Source organism: Geotrypetes seraphini, chromosome 5 (genome assembly GCF_902459505.1).
Source record: "Geotrypetes seraphini chromosome 5, aGeoSer1.1, whole genome shotgun sequence".
NCBI lineage: Eukaryota > Metazoa > Chordata > Amphibia > Gymnophiona > Dermophiidae > Geotrypetes > Geotrypetes seraphini.
Window position 1 is genome coordinate 90996555 of NC_047088.1, and position 24635 is coordinate 91021189.

Consider the following 24635-nt stretch of genomic DNA (forward strand, 5'->3'; position numbering starts at 1 on the left):
GGTAGAAGGGAGAGGGAGATAGGAAGGCTGTAGAAGCTCCGGAGCATGACACCGAACCCGGCCAGGATGATTTCTTTTTCAGGCTGCTGCTGCCGCTGCCATCCCCCACCCGAAATGACAAAAAACAGCCTAATGCCCGCGTCGGGAAATAGCCATGTTGAGCAGTGAGCTCAGCACGTACACAGATGAAAGCCTTGCTTGCTGATTGGTCCGGCGGCACGGTGGGGCGGGGCCGCCGGACCAATCAGCAAGCAAGGCTTTCATCTGTGTACGTGCTGAGCTCACTGCTCAACATGGCTATTTCCCGACGCGACGCCAGACTTGCATCGCCAGAATTTAGGTAGGTTGTTTTCATCCCCGTGGGAGTCCCGTGGGCAAGGGGGCGTCCCCGTGGGAGTCCCGTGGGTCAGGGGGGCATCCCCGTGGGAGTCCCGTGGGCCAGGGGGCGTCCCCGTGGGAGTCCCGTGGGCCAGGGGGGGAACCCGCGGGATCCCCGCGGGACCCGCGGGATCCCCGCGATCCCCGTTCCCGTGCAGACCTCTAGTCCAGAAGCAGTCACGGGATCGCCGCTACAGTGGTCAGTAAGGGAGCATTCCTGCCCATGAAACGAGGGGAGATCAGGAGAGGGGAGGTTGGACTCGCTTCAAACGGAGTTCCTGGGGACTTCTAGAAGAGATGGTGATCTGGCCCTGAGAGCTGGTCTGTGTCTCGCTCTCCCGTGGCCCCTCGCAGCTTCTCCTCCCTTAACAAGCATTCTCTGTCATTGAGCCTTCGGACCGGACCCTCCGATATCTCCCCCCTCTCCGGTCGCTGTGGGCGAGTTTCGGGCGGCTTGTGCAGTGGCATGTCGCTGAAGTCGGCCCGCAGAGAAAAGGACCGCGGCAAGCAGGGGGAAGTTAAGATGGCGGCGCCGCCGAGTCCTGGAGCTGCTACGGGGGGGCCGGCTTGGATAACTGAAATCACGGCCGGAGTTACGGCGGCGATGGAGCTCGTGTTGGAACAAAAGCTCCTGCCGTTGGATCACAAGCTGGCGGTGGTCCAGGCTTCGCTGGATGCTATGGGCCAGGAGACGGCGGCGTTCCGGCAGCGGGTGAGCGATGTGGAGGATAGCCTGCAGCACGTGGAGGATGTCCAGACAACACAGCAGCGCCTTATTTCTGCTCTCGAGGATCGCATTGAGGACCTGGAAAATAGATCACGCCGGTCCAATTTGCGTTTTATCGGATTTCCAGAGGCTGTAGCGGAGCGGGACTTGAGAGGCACGCTGGAAGCCTGGTTAGCTGCCTCCGTTACCTTTCCTGCGGATCTCGGCCCGCTTCGTATCGAGAGGGCGCATCGCCTGGGTCTCAGTTCAGCTCATCAGGCCCGGCCACGGGTGGTAATAGCAAAGATCTTGAACTATGCTCACAAACAGTCTATTCTTCAGGCGGCTCGGGGCGAGCGCGTTCTCACCTATCAAAACGGCAGGGTGCTCTGTTTTCAGGACTATTCTACAAAAGTGGCTCAGCAACGGCGGGCATTTGCTCCGGTGTGCTCTACGCTGGCGGCTCGCCGTGTTCGCTTCGCCCTCCTCTACCCGGCGAGGTTGAGGATCCATCACAATGGCACTACTCAGTTTTGTTCTACCGTAGCGGAGGCGCAGAGCATGTTGGATGCGTGGAATGTGGACCTGCCTTCTACTAATGCCGCTGGTGTGATCTCCTCTACTGCTGGTCCGGCTTGATGGCTGCAGGTCTTCAGAGACACTCTTTCTTCTGGAGTTGGTGCAACTATGGTCTCCTTCTTGGATCTTTGTCAGGTCCTTCGATGGCCCTGTGCGGCTATGTCTTTGATGGTGGCGCCGCTCGGATTCTGTGCTTCCAGATGCCGCGGTGTCCCTGGACTTTTGCTGGATTTCTCTCTTCGGAGCTCCTCATTCTTCTGGCTCGACTACAACTTGGGACTCCTTCTTGGATTTGGCTGGGACCTTGGTTGGACTTTGGTCTTTGACTGGGGCGCTGCTCAGCTTCTGTGCTTTTGACTTTCAGTGGTCTCCAGGCCCTTGGATGTGTGGGGCTTTCTTGTTTCTTACGGGTGGCCGGGGCCTCTCTCTACCCCTAAACGGCCCAGGCTGTGTTGGGTGGACGGTGGCCTGGATCCATCTTTTGGAGCGGGTGTTGTTGAGCTTGTTGACTGGGGTGAGGGGTGTGCATGGGGACGAGTGGTTGGCGGAGTGTCTGATGCGATGGGGGGAGGAGAGTTAGAGTGGGGGTTTTGGGGTTCCGGTTGAGTATGAGTTTTGGGGTTCTTGGTTTTTCATTCTCAAGGGATATTAGGGGGTGGATAGGGTCTGGGATTAGGTTTCTTTGGGTCGGGGGGCCCTTCCTGGGACACTGAGGCATTATATGAGGCTGTCTTGAGATCGGGAGATGGGTTCTAATTCTGCTAGGTTGCTCTTGGGGGTTTGTCCAGTTCTCTTCGCTATTTTGGGGGGGTTTCTGTGGAGGGGGCGTCTGAAGTGATTGGGTTCCTGTGGGGACCAGAAGGGTTGGGGTGGATGGGATGGGAGGAGTTTAGTGGGGTAGGATTGGTCTGGTTGGGTTTGGGGGTTGGGTTGGGGTGGGTGGTGGGTGGGGGTGGGTTGGTGTTGGGGGGGAGGGGAGGGTGGGGTGGGGAGGGTTGTTGTTCGTGTTCCATGGTGACCGCAGGCACTGGCTTCCGCAGGACTGTGGCCTTAGGAGGGGGGCTTGCTGGGACGCCTCTTCCTAGGCTTTTGAATTTTTTGATTCCTTGTTGGGTATTTTTGTTTCATTTTTATGTCCCTTAAGTTATTATCTTGGAATGTGGGGGGCATTCATTCCCCAATAAAGCGACAGAAGGTGCTTCGACAGCTGCGGAGGAGCCGGGCGGACGTGGCCTTTTTGCAGGAGACGCATTTGACTGCTGCGGAGCATGCCAAACTGCGAACCTGGTGGGTGGGGGATGTCCTGGATTCCCCGGCGTTGGGTAAGAGGGCTGGAGTGGCTATTTTGGTGGGTAAACATCTTCATTTGGAGGTACAGACTGTCCTTAGGGACCCGGAGGGTAGGTATGTGATAGCCTCGGTTAGTTTGAACTCTAAACCTTACATTCTCTGCAACCTTTATGCTCCCAATAGCCCGGGCGTGGGTTTTTTTCATCATTTAGCAGACCTTTTGTCGGTCTATGGAGATGTTCCTCTGTTGGTGGGGGGGGATTTCAATGAGGTGGCGGATCCTCTTTGGGATAGATCGTCGGGGGTGGGGAGGGAATCTCGGAAATCTGCTACTGGAATTGAGATTCTTTGTGCTTCCCTTGACTTGGTGGACGCCTGGAGGGTCTTGCATCCCTTGGAGAAGGATTTCACTCACGTTTCTCGGGCCCATGCTTCCTTATCTCGTATAGACTATATTCTTTGTTCCCGCTCTGTGTTTGCAGAGGTCGTAGAGTCTACGCTGGGGCCTATTGAGGTATCGGACCATGCTTGGGTGGCGTTGGTATGGCAGTTATCTCGGACGCCGGGGACCCCTCGGGGTTGGCGCTTTCCTTGCCACCTATATCGTGATAGTAAATTTCACGAACATCTGGTAGCCCGGTGGCGCTCATTTCAGGATACCAATGCAGCTCATTTTGGTACTCCTTCGTTGGCTTGGGAGACGGCAAAGGCGGTCCTTCGGGGTGAGATTATTTCCTATGCTAGTTTTCAGCGTAAAGCGCGCACGCGAGAGCTGCTTCGGCTGGAGAGACTGGTTTCTTCTCTCCGTCGACGCTACGGCACCACTCGGGCACTCCCGGATAGGGCTAGATTGCTGGAGGCTCAGTGTGCGCTTAACTCTCTGTTACACCAACATGCTCGTCGGTCTATGGAGCATTATAGGTATCATCTTTATCGTTTTGCGAATAAGAGTAGTAAGTTTCTTGCAAAGCTAGTTCGACAGCAGCGGGGTAGTTCGCGTATTGCTTCTCTTCAGACGCGGAACTCGGAGATAGTGCATACTGATGGAGACATCAACAGGGAGTTGCGGGATTTCTTTGAGAACTTGTATTCTGCTCCCTCTGACCCTCTGCTAGATGGGGAGGTATATTTGGCTGGTCGGGATCTCCCGACTCTTTCAGCTTCCTCTCGGGAGCAGTTGGAGGCGGAGGTTACTGCAGGGGAGATTGAGCGGGAGATCCAGGCTAGCGCTTTGGGTAAGTCTCCTGGCCCGGATGGGCTACGTAGCGAGTTTTATAAGATATTGCGAGCTGAGGTGGCGCCTTTGTTGGCTTCGGTGTTTAACGAGGCGGTCGGTTTGGGGGAGCTCCCTCGCCACTTGAATGTAGCACAGATTATTGTTCTGTTGAAACCTGGGAAGGATTCGACTAGACCCGAGTCGTACAGACCGATCTCTTTATTGAATTTTGAGGCTAAGCTTTTTGCTAAAGTTTTGGCCACCCGTCTTGCCTTGGTACTCCCGAGTCTTATTTCTGATCAGCAAGTGGGTTTTGTGAAGGGCCGTGCGATTGCTAAGAATGTCCGCCGTATATTGGCGGCTTTGGAGCGGACCGCACAGGATCAGGTGCCTTCTTTGATGATCAGCTTTGACGCCGAGAAGGCCTTTGACCAGGTGGATTGGGGCTTTATGTTCGAGGTCCTGCGAGTGTACGGTCTCGGCCCCTGGTTCATTCAGGCGGTGCGGACTCTTTATGAAAACCCGGTGGCCCGTGTGTGGGCCAATGATACCCTTTCTGATCCTTTTCCAATTTGTAGGGGTACCCGCCAGGGATGCCCCCTTTCACCTTTGTTGTTTGTCCTGACTCTGGATCCTCTCATTCGGGATGTGCAGGATAACCCGGACATTATGGGAATGGTCGTGGGGGCTCATCATTTTAAACTGGCGGCTTTTGCCGATGACCTCTTGGTTTATTTGACGGATCCTCGGGCCTCCCTCCCTGCTCTTTTGGAGTGTTTTCGTGAGTATGGGGATTTTTCTGGTTTCCGTTTAAATAAGCAGAAGTCGGAGGCTATGGCGTCTCCGGAATCTTTGCGGGTGGAATGGGGGCCGGATTTTCCTTTGCGCTGGGCGGGATCCTCTTTTCGATACCTTGGTATTTTGTTGTCTATGGATGTCTCCGCGCTTTACCGTTTGAATGTTGATCATTTGTTGCAGGGAACTAAGGGGCTTTTACGGCGCTGGTTGAATCTCCCGCTTTCCTTGATGGGCCGTGTTCATCTTTTTCGCATGATTATCTTCCCGAAATGGTTATTTGTCCTGCAAACGCTTCCATTCTTTCTTTTGGAAAAAGATATTTTGGGTCTTCAGAGACTGGTGATTTCATTTTGCTGGGGGGGTAAGAAAGGTAAAATGCATCGTTCTTTCCTTCAGGGGTCCTGGGCACAGGGAGGTTTGGGTCTTCCCTCGATTCGTTTGTATAATTTGGCATGCTTGCTTCGGCATGTCCGGGATTGGCTCTTTTTTGGCTCTCAGCATACTGATCGGGAGTTGGAGGTTGATTATTTTTTTCCGTGGGCTCTGCCTTATCTTTTACAGTGGGACGGGAAGGTGCGATTGGGGCCTGGGGCCCGTAGCTGCTTGGTGGAGCCGCTTCGTCGGGCTTGGAGATGTGTTTCGCGGATGTGGGGTCACTCGCCTTTTAGTTCTGTTCTGCTGCCCATAGTGGGCAATGCGGCCTTCAGTCCGGGACAGGACAATGTTGTTTTCAAAAGGTGGGCGAGGAAGGGACTCCGAACTTTGGAGCAGTTTCTCCAGATGGATGGTAGCGCTGTTCCTTTTTTGACTCTCCAGGCGTCCTGGTCTTTGGGTGCGACGGATCGGTTTGCTTATATGCAGCTCTCACATTATGTAGCCTCCTTGCCCAGGGACTCATTGACCCAGTCTTTTGCTATCACTGTACGCGACTTTTTCTTTGATGCTCAGTGGGATTGGCTTTCTATCTCTCAATATCATCGCAGATTGGTGGCTCTGCAGCCTCGGAGGGATTATCAGCGGCTTTTGGCATCTTGGGCCCGGGACCTGGGATGTCGCCCGCGGGTGGCGTCCTTGGCTCCTCTGGTGCGCCGGATACCTCGGGTGGTGCAGAGCGCCGAGCTCCGGGAATGTCACTTTCGGGTCTTACATCGGGGATATGTCTCGCAGCAGCGGGCCTTTTATTTCGGATGTGCCCCTACGGCTCTTTGTCTGAAATGTCACCGGGTTGATAATTCTTTGGCACATGGGGTGTGGCTGTGTACTTCAATTTCTGCCTTTTGGATGGAGGTCCGCTGTTATTTGGAATCTTTGGTAGGTTATCGGCTCCCCTCATCGGTGGAAGGGACTATTTTTTTGGCGGAGGGCTATTTAGGCGGCCTTTCTGCAGGGGATAGCCAGCTCATTCGTAAGGGCTATATTGTGGGAATGAAATGTATTCTTACTCATTGGCTTCAGGACTCCCCGCCCACCATCTGGTATTGGCGCAATAAATTGCATCTTTTAATGGACTGGGAGTCCATGTCCGCTCGGTTCTCTGGATCTCGGAGCAAGCTTTTTCTGTCTGTTTGGGCTTCTTATTTGGATACTTTGCCCCCTGTGATAAAGAGCCAGGTGGTCAATCGCTTGCGGAAGCCAGTTGCCCCCGTCTTGCCAGTGGGTTGAGGGTGGGGTTTTGGGGGTGGGGGGTGTTGGGATGGAGCGGTTGGGGGGTTGTGTCTAGTATGGATTTGGAGGGCTCCAGGCTATCAGAGTACAGGCCTGGACTCTCGCTGATATCTGGGATTTCTAGTTGGGTGTTACCGTGTTAATCTGTATTGTGGCATTGTACTGAGAAAATGATTGTGCTCTCTCTGTTCTGTGTATATCTTTCATGTTGGTGAATAAAAAGTTTATACTAAAAAAAAAATATGTACATCGCTTTGAATTTGATTAAGCAATTAATTAAGAAAAATAATAAACTTGAAACTTGAAACTTAATCTTCACCCATGGGGACCTGACGCAGAGCCTCAACAAACAATCTGCACCACTACACCTGTCCCATGGTTAGACCACCACCTCATTGAATTCCAACTCCCAATTGAAACTACCCCAGCCCCGCTGAAAGGCCCTATCCCACTCACCCAATGTCGAATCACCAGCTCAGTCAACCCTACAGTCATGGCCGCAGGCATTTGCAATCTAAACAAAACCTGCACCCAACACCCACACGCCATCAACCTAGCAGCCACCACTTGGCACTCCAACATCCAGTCCCTCTATAACAGCCTCGCTCAAACAAAAACAACATGAATAACCACCAACAAAACACCTGCCCCCTGGTACACCAGCGACCTCCGATCCATAAAGAGATCACTGAGGAAAGCAGAAAGAACCTGGATCAAACACCCAAATTCAGAATCCAAAACTCCCTGGGAAAACAGCCACTACCTACAAAGCCGCCATCCTAGAAGCAAAGAAAGCCTACTACTCTCACATCCTACAGAAAGTCCCAGCTAGTCCAAACAACTGTTCGTCCTTACAAACAAAACAATCCAACTGAACTTGATAGTGAGGCTCTCGGATTTCTTCCAGTCCAAGGTACAAACCATCCGTAATAATCTTGATACCATCCCCCCACCAGCATCCCCCAACCTAACCCAAATCATCTTCTACCACTCTATCCCAATTTCACATGGCCACCCATTCTGAAGTTCTCGAAACCCTGAGAGAACTCAAGCCCTCCGGCACCATCCTTGACCCCTGCCCATCCAGCCTCCTATCCACAGAAGATGCCATGGCAGAATCTATCCTCCCCATCATTAACTCCTCCTCTCTACAGGGACAGTACCACTCAGCTAGAAGTCGGCTATTATCAAACCCACACTCAAGAAACCCACCCTCAACCCCAACGAACCCGGCAACTACCAACCAGTCTCCAACCTCCCATTTGTCTCCAAACTCCTAGAACGAATAGTGCTCCACCGCTTACATCCTTTCATAGAAGAACAAATGTCCCTGTCTCCCACATAATCTGGCTTCCGAAAAGGCCACAGCACAGAGTCAGTACTCCTGAATATCATAGATGACAGTTGGTCAATACTCAACAAAGGCAGCGATGCCCTACTGGTCCTAATTGACCTCAGCGCTGCCTTTGACACTGTCGACCATCTCTTCTTCTTATCCAGACTCTGTGACCTCGGAATCAAGGATTCAGCCCTCCAGTGGTTCACCTCCTTCCTTCACCAAAGAACCCAAACAGTCCTACTAGGGCTGACCAAATCTAACCCCAAACCTATCAAATATGGTGTTCCCCAAGGCGCCCTTCTATCCCCCCTCCTTTTTAACCTCTACATCAGACCTATCCTAGATATAGCCCAGAAGAACAATATCAAAATTCACTCTTACACCGATGACATCTAGTGGCTCCTCCCACTAAGCGAAAACTGATCATCCCAAATTGATAACTTCCAACTCTGCCTCTCTGACATGAAAACCTGGATGTCAAACACCAAACTACAGCTGAACACCTCCAAAACCAAACTCTTATGGATTAGGAAAAAAAGCACCAAATACACACGCCCAACTCTATCATCGGACTCACCTCATTAACAGCAGCAGATCAGGTACGCAGCCTAGGAGTAACATTAGACAGCCACCTGTCCCTGTCTACCCACATATCTCAAATAGCCTCCATCTCCTTCTACTACCTCTGCCAACTGAGAAGAATCAAACCTTACATCTCTAAACCTGACCTAGCCCAACTCCTCTATGCCTATGTTCTCTCCAGGATGGATTACTGTAACTCCCTATTTAATGGAATGGCTAAAAAAGATCTCAAACGCTTCAAGCGCGTACAAAACGCAGCAATCTGCCTCCTACACAACCTCAGCTACCATGACCCTATCTCCCCAGCCCTCCACACAGAGCACTGGCTCCCGATCAACCAACGCTGTGCTTTCAAGGCCCTGGTGATAGCACATAAAAGAATCTACGCCACCACCCCAGCATACATAGGATCCAAGCTAACCTTGTACACTCCCACCCGCCTCCTCCACTCTGAAATGGAGAAATGCCTATGTATCCCCCCAGGAAGGTCTCTCCTGTCAGAAACTGCCCGCAAACGCTCCTACAGCCACTTCATCCCCCATCTCTGGAACCAACTCCACCCACAAATCAGACTACAGAACTCTGACTTTCCCAGAAAGCAGTAAAGACCCTCCTCTTCAACTTAAATTCTAACTGCAAACTACCCCTTGACCCCCTTATATTCCCCCTCCTTTCTGAACTTTCCTGTACTAAAGTTGCTGTATAGTCTTTGAACTGTCCAAAATGTACTTAAGTTGCTTTATAGTCTTGTACGGTTCATTGTCTTGCGCACATTTGCCACCGTCTTGTACTGTCCAAAATGTTTTCCATTGTGAATGTTAGCTTGTAGCCCTTTCTGAGCTACTGGGAGGACGGGATATAAATCGAAATAAATAAATAAAATAAATAACAGACTCTGGAAGAGCGTTCCAGTTTTCCACCACTCTTTGGATGAAGAAGAACTTCCTTATGTTTGTACGGAATCTATCCCCTTTTAACTTCAGAGTACCCTCTCGTTCTCCCTACCTTGGAGAGGGTGAACAACCTGTCTTTATCTAGTAAGTCTATTCCCTTCAATATCTTGAATGTTTTGATCATGTCCGCTCTCAGTCTCCTCTTTTCAAGGGAGAGGAGGCCCAGTTTCTCTAATCTCTCACTGTATGGCAACTCCTCCAACCCCTTAACCATTTTAGTTGCTCTTCTCTGGACCCTTTTGAGTAGTACCATGTCCTTCTTCATGTATGGTGACCAATGCTGGACGCAGTATTCCAGGTGAGGGCGTACCATGGCCCGGTTCAGCGGCATGATAACCTTCTCCAATCTGTTTGTGATCCCCTTCTTAATCATTCCTAGCATCCTATTCGCCCTTTTCGCCGCCGCACATTGTGCAGATGGCTTCATCAACCTGTCGACCAGCACTCCCAAGTCTCTTTCCTGGGGGGTCTCTCCAAGTAATGCCCCAGACATCCTGTATTCGTGTATAAGATTTTTGTTACCGACATGCATCACCTTACACTTATCCACGTTGAACCTCATTTGCCATGTCGCAGCCCATTTCTCAAGCATGTTGCAGATCTTTGCAATCCTCCTGCGTCTTCACTACTCTGAATAATTTAGTATCGTTTGCAAATTCAAAAGTCATGTGTTTCTTCAGTCGAAGAGAAAAACCAGGAAGCTTAGGGTTGAAAACATTGATTCAACCCCTTGGACCATGGTGGACTGGGTCATCTTTAGGATCGCCACTCAACCAGGACTCATATTCTAGTAGCCCCGGTCTGGCCGGATTGAGCATGGCATGCAAGGCTCTTGAGCACTCAAACCTAACCTGCAGGGAATATTCGGACATGTTTATTGCCACACTACTCTGACTAAAAAGTCCTCCACAATGGTAGTCTATGCTAAGGCTTGAAGGCTTTTCAACATTGATGTGAAAGGGATTGGGTGAAGCTGCTCTGAGCTCCCATTCCGGTTATCCTTGCCTTTCTACAGGCCAGTGTTTCCCTCAAGGTGCAAGTGTCAGGCCTCTCATGCTTCCGAGTGCAAGAAGGTAAGTTTTTGCTGGCAGCTCATCCAGATGTGACCAGATTTCTTAAGAGGTGTGCTCCGGTTGCAGCCTCCACTCTATCAACCCTTTCTGTCTTGGAATCTCAGCATTGTTTTCAAAGATCTCACTAAAGCTCCATATGAGTCACTGCAGGAAACATCCATCTTGGATCTTACGGTGAAGATGGTGTTCATCTCAGCAAGCTCTGTCTTGCAGAGAGTCCTTCCTCAGTATTATGGAGCTCTCCATACGATTCCTTCCTTCCAAAGGTTGTATCAGATTTCCACATCAACCAAGAGGTTTTTCTGCCTACCTTTCAACCTGCAGTGGTTATTTATTTATTTATTCCATTTTCTATACCATTCTCCCAAGGGAGCTCAGAATGGTTTTACATGAATTTGAAGGGGGCACTCCACTCCACTGGGAATGAGGGAATTGCTGAAAGCTCTGATTGGCACACTTCTGCAAAGCCAGTTCGCGGCATTGAATTGATAACCTAATGTACGGACTCCTGTGAAGATTAATAAAGATTATCCAGATAAGAACCTAATATTGCATTATTAAATTAAGTTGCACAAGCAAGTTTGTACACTAGGCATAAATTTGGGTATGCAAGTAGGGGGAACTTGTGCATAAATAATTTGAAGGGCAATATTTAAGGATTTGTCTAGGACTGGTAATTTTAGATGTTACCTGGGCAAATATTTATTTGAAAACCTTCTTCCCTTCTCTTGCTGCCCAGATGACTTTTTTTTTCCAGCAAACGTGGTTAAAGAAAGCCAACACAGGGGAGCATTCCAGGGACACATAGTATAGGCAGACAGTTATCTCATTAAACTGAACAAGTGAAGCCATAGAAATAGCAGGCTTAATGTTAACTTTTAACCAGTTGTTTTCAGCTATAGACTCAGCCAGATATGTGCTTCTGAACATTCAGTTAGTGATAACTTTAGTGCTAACAGTCCTAATGAATATTGGACCTTTTATCTTTGCAAAGGCTGGTAGTATGTTGTCATGCTGGAATAAAATGTAAATAAGCCATTGCCAGTTTCTTTAATTCATTTAAGAAACCGGTTACTGGGAAACAGAAATACAAAGCACATAGCACAAGACACTGCAGTTCTGCATCCATCATTCTATCAGACAAAATACATTTTTATAATGTTTACAAATAAAAAAACAGCTGTAAATTTAATTGCTTAGCATCTAGCTACACTGTTATATGCACTTGAGCGACTAGCAGAAGAAGATAGAGAAAAATTGAGTTTTACCAATAATCCCACTGGTATTAGTTGATGGTACTCCCTGGAATGATCCATTATTTTCTCTAAATCGGCAGATAGTAAGTCATGCTGACTGTTGCTCCTGGTCCCTGGCCTAGTTTCCTGCTCTTCTGGCCAATCCCAGGTTATCCAGTCGATGGACTGGATCTGGTCAAGCACAAAGTTTGGCTTCACTGCCTCTGATCTTGCTTTTTTAGCAGCCACTATGTGAGGCTTGTGGCTTGGTCCTGTAAGACATAGCCTGAGGGGTGCGGGTCCCTATTCCCCCTACCCTTCCATACCCACTTGCCCTGTTTGAATACACTTCCTCGGGTTTGCCTACAGTTAAAAGGCTTAAAAAATTAGTTCACCTGGCTAAGCTTTTTCCTTGGAGCATTGAGTAAAGCTATTGCAAAAAAAAAAAAAAAAAAAAGCACAAGGCAAGTGAGCACACTCAAGAAAGCAGGGAGATCAGCAGAAACACTGGAGTACCATATAGCTCCAGAAAAAGGAGGATGGATTGAGACATCCAGGTTTTACGGTACTTCCATTGCTTTCAATGGAAGTAAAATACAGATGTCTCAATCTGTCCTCGTTTTTCTGGGGAATATATGGTAAACCTATATTGGATGCCTGAGCCTGAGTAGGTTCAAGTGATAGGGCAGGCCTATAAGCAGGTGTTTAATATCTGCACATCTGCCAGCTCTGTTTGCCCCTCCAGTGATGGTCCATTTTTTACTTCGGAAACAGTCCTAATGACCTCTGTGGGAATGGCATCCATTTTGTCCCAGCTTGTGTTTCTCAGCAGCAGGATTCTTCACAGCTCCCATCTGGACTTTTGGGGAAGGGAAGGTCTTGCATTTCTACCTACCTTGGGTTCGCCTGCAAGGGGGATCTCGATGGGGGTCTCGGGGGTTTTTTGGTTCCAGAGTATGATCTAGATAGTCAAACAAGCCCTGCAGGAGGAGACTGGTCTCTCAGCCATCAGAGGGAATCAGCTGCTCCTGGCTTAGGCACCCTTGTGGGGGTCAAGTATTGCAGGGGGGGTTGTGGATGTCCCAATCAGCCATATACAGAATTGTGCCTCTGGGCAAGATGGGCACTGGAAATGTAGGTCAGGGTTTTCCGGCCCTACATTCTAGTGCCTCTCTTTGCCATGAATCGCACCTAAGTATGCACTTTCCGGCGCCCAACGCCACTTCAAGTGTTAGCCATGACTATAGTAACATTAGGTGCTGATGAGCGCCTACATAGGCACAGTTCCAGAGCCTTTTATAGCTTGAACTTTGGAGGGTTTCGTCATTTTTAATGTCATTTGTCAATTAACTTAGGCACTGATAGGGTGGCTACCAGCGCCTAAGTTTCGGCATCGATTATACGATTATAGAATTTCCCTGTTGTATAGACTGTTTCTTTTAATTATGGAAAATGAGGATAAATAAAATGTCATATTTATTTGTTTTGCTACTTTCCTTTTTCAGATTTTGATTCTGGTGTTGGAATGATGACTAGAATTCCTGCCATCAATCCTATGATGCCAGGCATGGATGTTTTTCCTCATCCATTCCTTCCAGATATGCCAGTAATAAAGGAGATTATACATTGTAAAAGCTGCACTCTCTTCCCTCCCAACCCAAGTAAGACTAAATGCATGCCTCTTACAACTTCATAATACTAAGAATAACTTGTTATCCCAGGACAAGCAGGCAGCATATTCTTAACGTATGGGTGACGTCACCGACGGAGCCCCGGTACGGACCTTTTTAACTAGAAAGTTCTAGTTGGCCGCACCGCGCATGCGCTGGTGCCTTCCCGCCCGACGGAGGAGTGCGTGGTCTCCAGTTTCTTCGTTTCCGCGGAGCGAAGAAGACGCATGTGCTTTCAACGGCCGTTGAAAACTCTATTTTGCCTTCCCGCTCGCGATTTTTTGATCCTTTTTTGTTCTATATTTTGTCTTTTGACTTTACTTTCCTTTTCAAAAAAAAAAAAAAAAAAAAACTCGTGTCTTTTTCTTTGCTTTTTTGCAGCCGGCCCCGGCGGGGCCTGTTGTAATCATACAAGCCTCCGGGTTTGATTTCGCGGAGGCCGTGTTTCCCTTCATGCCCCCGCAACCGGGCTTCAAGAAGTGCCAGCGGTGTGCACGCCCGATCTCTCTGACTGACCCGCACAACTGGTGCCTTCAGTGTTTGGGTCCAGAGCATCGGGCTGACACCTGCACCCGCTGTGCAACTCTCAAGAAACGCACACTTAAGAACCGGCAAATACAGCAAAATATTCTTTTCGGTGCCGGTTCTACCATGGAGCAGGCCCCGACGTCGACGGCACCGCCTAAATCGGCACCGGCCACATCGACACCGCCTGATCCTCCTTCGGGGTCGATAGCGCCAGGTAAGCCGGCTAAGAAGCCTCCCACTTCCCTTGAGCGACCTCCTGTTACAGCGGTGACACCGGTTCTTCCGACGTCCCGCCGATCCCGTAAACGCTCCGCTCCGATCACGGTGAGTGCCTCGTCATCGGCCTCCTCATCGCCGGAGCGTCGAGCAGCACCTATGGTACCGAAGAAATCTAAAGCGGTACCGGTGCCCCCATTGGAGGACCGGATCTCGGCCATCCTCCAGGACAAACTTCAGGAGCAGCTACAGAAGCAACTCCAACAGCTCCTTCCAACCATACTGGCACCGCTCCTTCCGGTACCAGTCCAGACCGAGCCTGGTACCGCCCCACCGGTATCCACCCCTTCGGTACCGCTGAACACATCCATGCCGGTCTTATCTGCTCAGCCTGTACTTCAGACTTGCTCGGCAGAGGACCCGACCCAGGCCCCAGATCGACGCCGGTCATCTCGGGACCGGGATGGACACCATTCCTCCAGGGACAGGGATCGACGCCGGTCTTCATCCCCCGGCACCGTATCCATGCGATCTGGCAAGTCCCTTTCTAAAACACGCCATACTGAACCGGCTGTCAGGGACCCAGACCTGTGGGAGCAATCCCCACTCGGTACCGAAGAGGATGCCTCTTCTACCGATGAGGAACCCTCTATGGCTGAAACCACTTCCAAGCCCGAGCAATCCTCCTTCACGAAATTCCTTCGGGAGATGTCTGCGGCTCTCTCCATCCCACTTGAGTCCGACTCCAAGAAGTCCCAGGCATTTTTAGAAGCCTTGGACTTCGACCAACCTCCCAAGGAATTTCTTAAACTCCCCGTACATGATATCCTACGGGAAACATTTTATAAAAATTTGGAAACCCCACTGACTGTCCCAGGTGCCCCTAAAAAACTGGACAGTTTATACCGGGTCATCCCGATCCCGGGATTTGATAAAACCCAATTGCCCCATGAGAGCCTCCTCGTAGAGTCCACACTAAAGAAATCTCAGGGATCTAGTGTGTATGCCTCCACCCCTCCTGGCAGAGAGGGAAAAACTATGGACAAATTTGGAAAGCGCCTGTACCAGAATGCCATGCTGGCTAACAGAGCCAACAATTACTCGTTTCATTTTTCATTTTATATGAAACACCTGGTCCAACAACTTTCTGCTTTGGAAAAGTATGTACCTGAGCGTAAAATCCCACTTTTCCAACAGCAGATTTCCAGCCTCCTTCAGCTCAGAAAATTTATGGTGCGCTCGATTTACGACTCCTTCGAGCTTACTTCACGAGCCTCTGCACTAGCTGTAGCCATGCGACGCCTAGCCTGGTTGAGGGTGTCTGACCTTGATGTGAACCACCAAGACCGTCTCGCCAACGCGCCCTGCCTTGGTGATGAACTTTTTGGGGAATCTCTTGATACCACAACACAAAAACTTTCGGCTCATGAGACCAGATGGGACACCCTCATTAAGCCGAAGAAGAAGACTCCACCGGCACGACCATACAGGCCTCAGTCCTCTTATCAACGTCGATTCTCTGCCAGGCCGCTGAATCCTCCTCAGCAACAATCCCGCCGGCCTCGCCACCAACAACAACAACACACTCAGGCTCGTTCTCAGTCCCACCAGGCGACCAAGCCTCTCCCTTCGACTAAAAACCCTCAGCCCTTTTGACTCCTTTCTCCAGGGCATAGCCAGTCTCCAACCTTCCATGCCTCTTCCTCAGCCTATCGGAGGCCGCCTCACCATCTTCCTCCACCGCTGGGAGGCCATCACGTCAGACCTGTGGGTTCTCAACATCATCCGTCACGGATACTCACTAAGGTTCCAAACTCTACCCATAGATCATCCTCCCGTAGAGTCTGCTTCTCACTCCTCCCAAATTCCTCTCCTCCTTCGGGAGGTCCAATCCCTTCTCCTCCTCAATGCCATCGAAGAAGTTCCGCAAGACCAGAGGGGTCAAGGTTTTTACTCCCGCTACTTCCTGGTACCCAAGAAAACGGGAGATCTTCGTCCTATTCTCGACCTCAGGAACCTCAACAAGTGTTTGGTCAAGGAGAAGTTCAGAATGCTCTCCCTTGCCACACTTTATCCTCTTCTCTCTCAACACGACTGGCTATGTTCCCTGGACCTCAAGGAGGCCTACACCCACATTCCAATCCATCAGGCTTCACGTCGCTACCTCCGATTCCAGGTTCAGAATCACCACTATCAATACAAGGTGCTGCCCTTTGGTCTCGCATCATCGCCCAGGGTGTTCACCAAATGCCTGATTGTGGTAGCGGCCTTTCTCAGGTCCCACAACCTACAAGTGTTCCCATACTTGGACGATTGGTTGGTGAAAGCAACAACCGCTCCACTTGTGCTGCAATCCACTCACCACACCATCTCTTTCCTCCATCTCCTGGGGTTCGAGATCAATTATCCCAAGTCGCATCTGCTTCCCACGCAGCGCCTTCAGTTCATCGGAGCTCTTCTCGATACCAACTCCATGAGAGCGTTCCTTCCTGCCGACCGGCACCGGACACTGCTTCACCTCTGTCGACAGGTACTCCTCCAACCATCCATCCCTGCTCGCAAGATGATGATTCTTCTGGGTCACATGGCCTCGACAGTCCATGTGGTTCCTCTGGCGCGACTCCATCTGAGAATACCACAATGGACCCTCGCCAACCAATGGTCACAGACCAGGGATCCTCTTTCTCATCCCATCTCTGTAACATCGTCTCTTCAGCAATCTCTTCAATGGTGGTTGAACTCCTCAAATCTTTCCAGGGGCCTCCTTCTTCATCCGCCCCCTCATTCCATGATCATCACCACAGATGCCTCCCCCTATGCATGGGGAGCTCACATGGGGGATCTACGCACCCAGGGACTCTGGACCCCTCAGGAGCGTCAACATCACATCAATTTCCTGGAACTCAGAGCCATGTTTTATGCTCTCAAGGCCTTCCAGCACCTTCTCTATCCTCAGGTTCTTCTCCTATGCACGGACAACCAAGTCGCCATGTACTACATCAACAAGCAAGGAGGCACCGGATCTCGTCTCCTTTGTCAGGAGGCCCTCCGAATTTGGACCTGGGCCACAGCCCACAATCTGTATCTCAAAGCCGTCTATATCCAGGGCGAACAGAACTCCCTGGCCGACCGACTCAGCCGCATCCTTCAACCTCACGAGTGGACCCTGGATCCTCCCACTCTCCACTCCATCTTTGCTCGATGGGGCACTCCACAGGTGGACCTCTTTGCAGCTCCTCACAACCATCAGCTGCCCCAGTTCTGCTCCAGACTCTTCTCTCCACATCGTCTGGCCCCGGATGCTTTCCTACTCGACTGGACGGATCGGTTCCTCTATGCCTTCCCTCCACTTCCTCTGATGTTGCGGACCCTGTTCAAGCTCCGCAAGGACAGGGCCACCATGATTCTCATCGCTCCTCGGTGGCCCAGACAACACTGGTTCTCCCTCCTGCTTCAACTCAGCGCCAGGGAGCCCATTCCTCTTCCTGTATTTCCTTCTCTGCTTACGCAGCAACATCAGTCTCTGCTACATCCCAATCTGTCTTCCCTCCACCTGACAGCTTGGTTTCTCTCGGGCTGACCTCTCCAGCAAACCTGTCTCAGCCGGTCCGTCGCATTTTGGATGCCTCCAGGAAACCCTCCACACTCCAATGTTACCATCAGAAGTGGACCCGGTTCTCCGCTTGGTGTCTCCTTCATCATCACAATCCCACCTCCCTGGCGGTGGAAACTGTACTGGACTATTTGCTCTCTCTCTCCGACGCTGGCCTCAAGTCGACCTCAATCAGAGTGCACCTCTGTGCCATCACTGCGTTTCATGAGCCTATTCTTGGAAAACCCCTCACGGCTCATCCTCTGGTTTCCCGGTTCATGAGAGGTCTCTTCAATATCAAACCACCTCTTCAGCCTCCCCCCGTCGTCTGGGACCTCAATGTGGTTTTGTCAGCCCTCATGAAACCTCCGTTTGAGCCTCTTGCTACTACCTCGCTCAAACTTCTCACATGGAAGGTGCTTTTCCTCATTGCCATCACCTCTGCCAGGAGGGTTAGTGAGCTACATGCACTGGTCGCCGATCCACCGTTCACTGTTTTTCACCATGACAAGGTGGTTCTGCGTACCCATCCTAAATTCCTTCCTAAGGTGGTTTCAGCCTTTCACCTCAACCAGTCCATCGTACTGCCTGTCTTCTTCCCTAAACCCCATTCTCATCCTGGGGAACAGGCTCTTCACACGCTGGATTGTAAGCGTGCCCTGGCGTACTACCTTGACCGTACCAGGGCTCACCGCTCCTCTCCTCAACTCTTTCTGACCTTCGATCCTAACCGTCTGGGTCACCCTGTATCTAAACGGACGCTGTCCAATTGGCTTGCTGCCTGTATTGCGTTCTGTTATGCTCGAGCTGGCCTGTCGCTGGAAGGAGCTGTCACGGCCCACAGGGTCCGAGCTATGGCTGCTTCTGTGGCTTTCCTCCGCTCTACGCCTATTGAGGAAATCTGCAAGGCGGCCACTTGGTCTTCAGTTCACACATTCACTACTCACTACTGCCTGGATGCCTTCTCCAGGCGGGATGGACACTTCGGCCAATCTGTGTTACAAAATTTATTTTCCTAATGGCCAACCATCCCCCCTCCCTCTCTGTTAGCTTGGAGGTCACCCATACGTTAAGAATATGCTGCCTGCTTGTCCTGGGATAAAGCACAGTTACTTACCGTAACAGGTGTTATCCAGGGACAGCAGGCAGATATTCTTACGACCCACCCACCTCCCCGGGTTGGCTTCTTAGCTGGCTTATCTTAACTGGAGACCACGCACTCCTCCGTCGGGCGGGAAGGCACCAGCGCATGCGCGGTGCGGCCAACTAGAACTTTCTAGTTAAAAAGGTCCGTACCGGGGCTCCGTCGGTGACGTCACCCATACGTTAAGAATATCTGCCTGCTGTCCCTGGATAACACCTGTTACGGTAAGTAACTGTGCTTTCTGTTGCTTCTGAAGCCCTAGTATTATATTCTGAGTGGACTTATTCTACACCAGATAACCCTATATCTTGGTACAGCAGTGAATCAAATTCCTATTTGTGATAAACTTCAGGGTTAGGGGAACATTGATCCAAGATGTCTGCTGTGTGAACTGCACCATTTGAATGCTATTCTTGAGGTCTTCTATCTTTTTGACTTATCAACTCACCTAATCTCTGTGATGGGGTAGAAAAAGAAGAGAAGTGAGAGAAAAGCTTTCTCCAAGCTTTTTTCCACCTCCAGACTGACAGATGACTCTTGATACTTTTAGCATTTCAACAACTTCCATGCCGTTGCCTACTTTAGTTTTTGCAGACAGCTTTCCACAAACAGCAGTGGAGATGCAGTCTCATTGAGTCCCGTCCAATGGACAACACCCTCACAGCCTACGGGAATGTTTTCCTCCATTGATCAGAGTACAGGTATGGCCAGAAGTGAACTGTTTTCTAAGTTGTCGGAGGAGATCACAATGGCGATTGCCAGCTTCAGACCTGTTTGTGTGGCATCTAATCTAATCCAGTATTTGAGTCACACTATGCCTAAATAAGTTTGAGGCGACTTACGATATAAGAAATTGCAGATGTATATGCTACATTATAGCAGATTGAGGAGGATTAAGCTATGAACAGAGTAATGGGGAAGGGGGGAATTTGGTATTAAATGGCACCCAGCAAAATCTGCATCTGTAAATTTTCAGGCCCCAATTTGGGCATTGCCGTGTGCCGAATTCTAGCTGTTGGGGCCGAGAGACCTAAAGTCGTCACTAATGAGTCCATTTGGGATGCTTTGCAGGTTCTCAACAGGTCTCTTTCTCAGATACAAACCTAAGATTACAGCTACTATCATTAAACAATTTGGTTTGACTTCAAGCTCTATAGAAAATCATGGGAAAATATTGGAGCAGCATACCACTCAGATTAAACCTTTGGAGGCCAAATTGGCTGAAACTCATGTGACAAATATAGCTCTAGTGAAAGATAAAATGTTCTCCTTTAAGAAAATTGATTATTAGAGAACCAGCTATGAAGGAGGAACCTTAGACTAGTGAATTTCCCCAAATTGCTTTTGATACCACCTTTAGATATAGTGCGTAAATATTTTATGGATATATTGAAGATACCAGCAGATATATTACCACCACAGTACTTGGCCCAGACAGTAAGACAAACATGAGGGGATAGGAATGACACCAGGCAAATTACTAATACAGAAGACTCTCAAAAGTCAGGGAAACACTTGAACAAAATAGTTTTCAAGGCAGCCTTGAACTTCACAAAAAGTTTTGAGATGAATGTTGAGTGGCAAATGATTCCAGAAAATGGGCATTATGACACTAAACAAGATTGTCTAGTGTGATCTTCTTTAATATTGTGAATGGATGACGAGATTGTGTTGGGAAGAATGAATTGAATATAAGAGCATGTAAAGGACGAGGAAACTATAGAGGAAATGTCAAGAATGGAACAGAAAATGTGGTGGGTAATAGTGAATATTTTAAAGGAGATATGGGAGAATATAGGAAGCCAGTGTTTAGAATACAGTAGGGGTATGACCTATCAAAATGCTTAGTACAATGAAGAAGATTCACAGAAGTATTCTGTATGACCTGTAGCTGACAGATTTTGAGAGAAAGGAAGACCTTTTGTAGAGAGTTATAATAATCCAAATATGACAGAGAAAGTAAGAGCAATCAAAGCTGTGGTAGCGGTTGCTGCTGCAGTAATTGCTCCAATGCACAAAGGGATTTAATAGGCAGAGCGTTTGCTGTGAAGCAGCTGCTACTTCTGGAGGGGGTGGAGTTCTTTGTTGTCTAAAAAAGGAATAAACTGCACATAGTTGTCTTTTGTAAGCTTTGTTTGATATGTAAACTATTCTTTAGCGGCTTAAAGATTTTTATTTAATTGTAAAATTACTTGCTAAGGCTGCATTTCAATTAAAATATTTATTCACGCGATTTAAAATGATTAAGAACATAAGAATTGCCGCTGTTGGATCACACCAGTGGTCCATCGTGCCCAGCAGTCCGCTCACGCGGCAGCCCTTGGTCAAAGACCAGTGCCCTAACTGAGACTAGCCCTACCTGCATACGTTCTGGTTCAGCAGGAACTTGTCTAACTTTGTCTTGAATCCATGGAGGGTGTTTTCCCCTACGACAGACTCCTGTAGAGCGTTCCAGTTTTCTACCACTCTCTGAGTGAAGAAGAATTTCCTTACATTGGTACCGAATCTATCCCCTTTCAGTTTTAGAGAGTGCCCTTTCGTTCTCCCTACCTTGGAGAGGGTGAACAACCTGTCTTTATCTACTAAGTTTATCCCCTTCAGAACCTTGAATGTTTCGTTCATGTCCCCTCTCAGTCTTCTCTGTTCGAGGGAGAAGAGGCCTAGTTTCTCTAATCTTTCACTGTATGGCAACTCCTCCAGCCCCTTAACCATCTTAGTCGCTCTTTTCTGGACCCTTTCTAGTAGTACCGTGCCCTTCTTCATGTACAGTGACCAGTGTGGATGCAGTACTCCAGGTGAGGGCACACCATGGCCAGGTTACAGCGGCATGATAACCTTCTCCGATCTGTTCGTGATCCCCCTTCTTTATCATTCCTAATATTCTGTTCGCCCTTTTTGCCGCCACCGCACATTGCGTGGACGGCTTCATCGACTTGTCGATAATAACTCCCAAGTCTCTTTCCTGGGAGGTCTCTCCAAGTACCTCCCCGGACATCCTGTATTCGTGCATGAGATTTTTGTTACCTACATGCATCACTTTACACTTATCCACGTTGAACCTCATCTGCAATGTTGATGCCCATTCCTCGAGCCTGATTATGTTACGTTGCAGATCTTTGCAATCTCCCTGTGTCTTCATATGTTTCGTCTGCAAATTTAATCACCTCACTCGTCGTACCAATGTCTAGATCATTTATAAAGATGTTGAAAAGCATGGGTCCAAGCACTGAGCCCTGCGGCACCCCACTGGTGATGCTCTTCCAGTCCGAGTATTGTCCACCCACCCCCACTCTCTGTTTCCTATAATCCAGCCAATTTTTAATCCACTTGAGTATATCACCCTCGATTCCATGGCTCGCAATTTTCCGAAGGAGTCGTTCATGCGGAACCTTGTTGAACGGCTTCTGAAAATCCAGATATACAATGTCGACCGGGTCGCCCTTGTCTATCTGTCTGTTTACTCCCTCAAAGAAGTGCAGCAAGTTCATCAAACACGATCTGCCTTTGCTAAAACCATGCTGACTGGTCCTCATTAGCCCTTGTCCGTCAAGGTGATCAATGATGCGGTCCTTTATCAACGACTCTACCATCTTTCCCAGTACCGAGGTGAGACTCCCTGATCTGTAGTTTCCCGGATCTCCCCTCGAACCTTTCTTGAAGATCGGTGTAACATTTGCCACCTTCCAGTCTTCCGGAATCTTTCCCAATTTGATCAACAGATTGCTATTAGTTGAAGCAGTTCAGCTATGGTCCCTTTCAGTTCCTTGATGACCCTCAGATGGATGCCATCTGGTCCCGGGGATTTATCGCTCTTAAACCTATCAATCTGCCTACATACCTCCTCTAGACTGACCATCAATCCTGTCAGCTTTTCATCTTCATTTCCAGCATATATCCTGATGCTGTGTACATCTTCTTCGGTAAATACAAGCGCAAAAAATGTGTTCAGTTTGTCGGCGATTGCTTTGTCCTCCTTTAGCACTCCCTTTATTCCATGGTCATCCAACGGTCCCACTGCTTCCTTGTGGGTCGTTTCCCCTTAATATATCGAAAGAACGGCTTGAAGTTCTTAGCCTCCTTGGCTATTTTTTCCTTGTAGTCTCTTTTGGCCCCTTTTACCACCTTATGGCACCTGCGTTGATGTTGTTTGTGCTTGTTCCAGTTTTCGTCCGTTTTTGTACATTCCATAAGAACAGTAAAAAAGAATAACAAATCACCTTATGAAGGACGTAAGAAGACTTGAAGCGGTCCAGAGGAGGGCGACAAAAATGATAGGAGACTTGCGCCAGAAGACATATGAGGAGAGACTGTAAGCACTGAATATGTATACCCTAGAGGAAAAGAGGGACAGGGGAGATATGATTCAGACTTTAAAATACTTGAAGGGTATTAACGTAGAACAAAATCTTTTCCAGAGAAAGGAAAATGGTAAAACCAGAGAACATAATTTGAGGTTGAGGGGTGGTAGATTCAAGAGCAATGTTAGGAAATTCTACTTTACGGAGAGGGTGGTAGATGCCTGGAATGCGCTTCCGAGAGAGGTGGTGGAGAGTAAAATTGTGACTGAGTTCAAAGAAGCGTGGGATGAACACAGAGGATCTAGAATCAGAAAATAATATTAAAAATTGAACTAAGGCCAGTACTGGACAGACTTGCATGATCTGTGTCTGTATATGGCAGTTTGGTGGAGGATGGGCTGGGGAGGGCTTCAATGGCTGGGAAGGTGTAGGTTTTAACGGAGATTTTGGCAGTTGGAACCCAAGCACAGTACCGGGTAGAGCTTTGGATTCTTGCCAAGAAATAGCTAAGAAGAAAAAATTTAAAAAATTTAAATTTAATCAGGTTGGGCAGACTGGATGGACCATTTGGGTCTTTATCTGCCGTCATCTACTATGTTACTATGGAGTGCCCAAGAACAGGTGGACCCTTATTTGACTCAGGTGTCGCGGGTCCTTACTTTCTCCAAACGGATCTGGATAAAGGCTTCACGGTGGTGTGTCTGCGGATCCCAGTGGCCGGTCTCTCCGGTTCTAGATCCCAAGATTGGCAGTGCTCTTTGGAGTTGAATCTGGCTGTTGCTTGGTTTTGCAAGCATATCTTCAGGTTTGGTTGCCTGTTAAGAATCCTTTCCCAGTCTGGGATCTTAATGTGGTGCTTTCTGGCTTTACCAGGGCTTCTTTTGACCCGCTGAGAGATTCTTGTTTCTGGGATTTAACACTCCATTCTGGGTTTTTTTTTCTGGTGGCTCTTTTTTGGGACCGTAGAGTTCCTAAGAGTGGACTGTTCCTTCCTTTTTTTTGCTGAAGGTGGTTTCAGCTTTCCATGTCCATCTGGAAGTTTGTTTCCCGGTTGTTCAGATGACTGGTTCCAATCTCAGGATCATCTACTAAAGAACTTGGAAGTGTGCAAAGTGCTCCTGCATTATTAGCGAGTCTCTCAAGAGTTTCGCTTTCTGACCACCTGTTGTGGTGGCTCATTTTATTTTGCGGAGTTCTACCACTTCTAAGGCTACGTTATCTAGATGGATCCGTAGAGCCATTTAGTCCACTTGCAATCTTGTGGGGGGCGAGTGTCCCCTATTTGTTAAGGCACTTTCTGCCGGGAGTGTAGCTTCTTCATGGACGGAAGCTGGATCTGTTTCTCCTGAGAAGATTTGCATGGCGGCGACGTG

The 24635-nt window shown here is 49.1% G+C and overlaps 1 protein-coding gene across 4 annotated transcripts in view; it reads left to right on the forward strand.

The window, feature by feature from the left end:
• The window catches only part of LOC117361545 (ecto-NOX disulfide-thiol exchanger 2-like), a 323082-nt gene that overhangs the window by 69948 nt on the left and 228499 nt on the right, over nucleotides 1–24635 (forward strand). For all 4 annotated transcript variants that reach the window (XM_033947012.1, XM_033947013.1, XM_033947011.1 and 1 more), the window contains exon 4: nucleotides 13320–13475. In XM_033947012.1, coding sequence (XP_033802903.1) covers nucleotides 13320–13475 — 156 coding nt within the window. The remainder of the gene's footprint in view (nucleotides 1–13319; nucleotides 13476–24635) is intronic.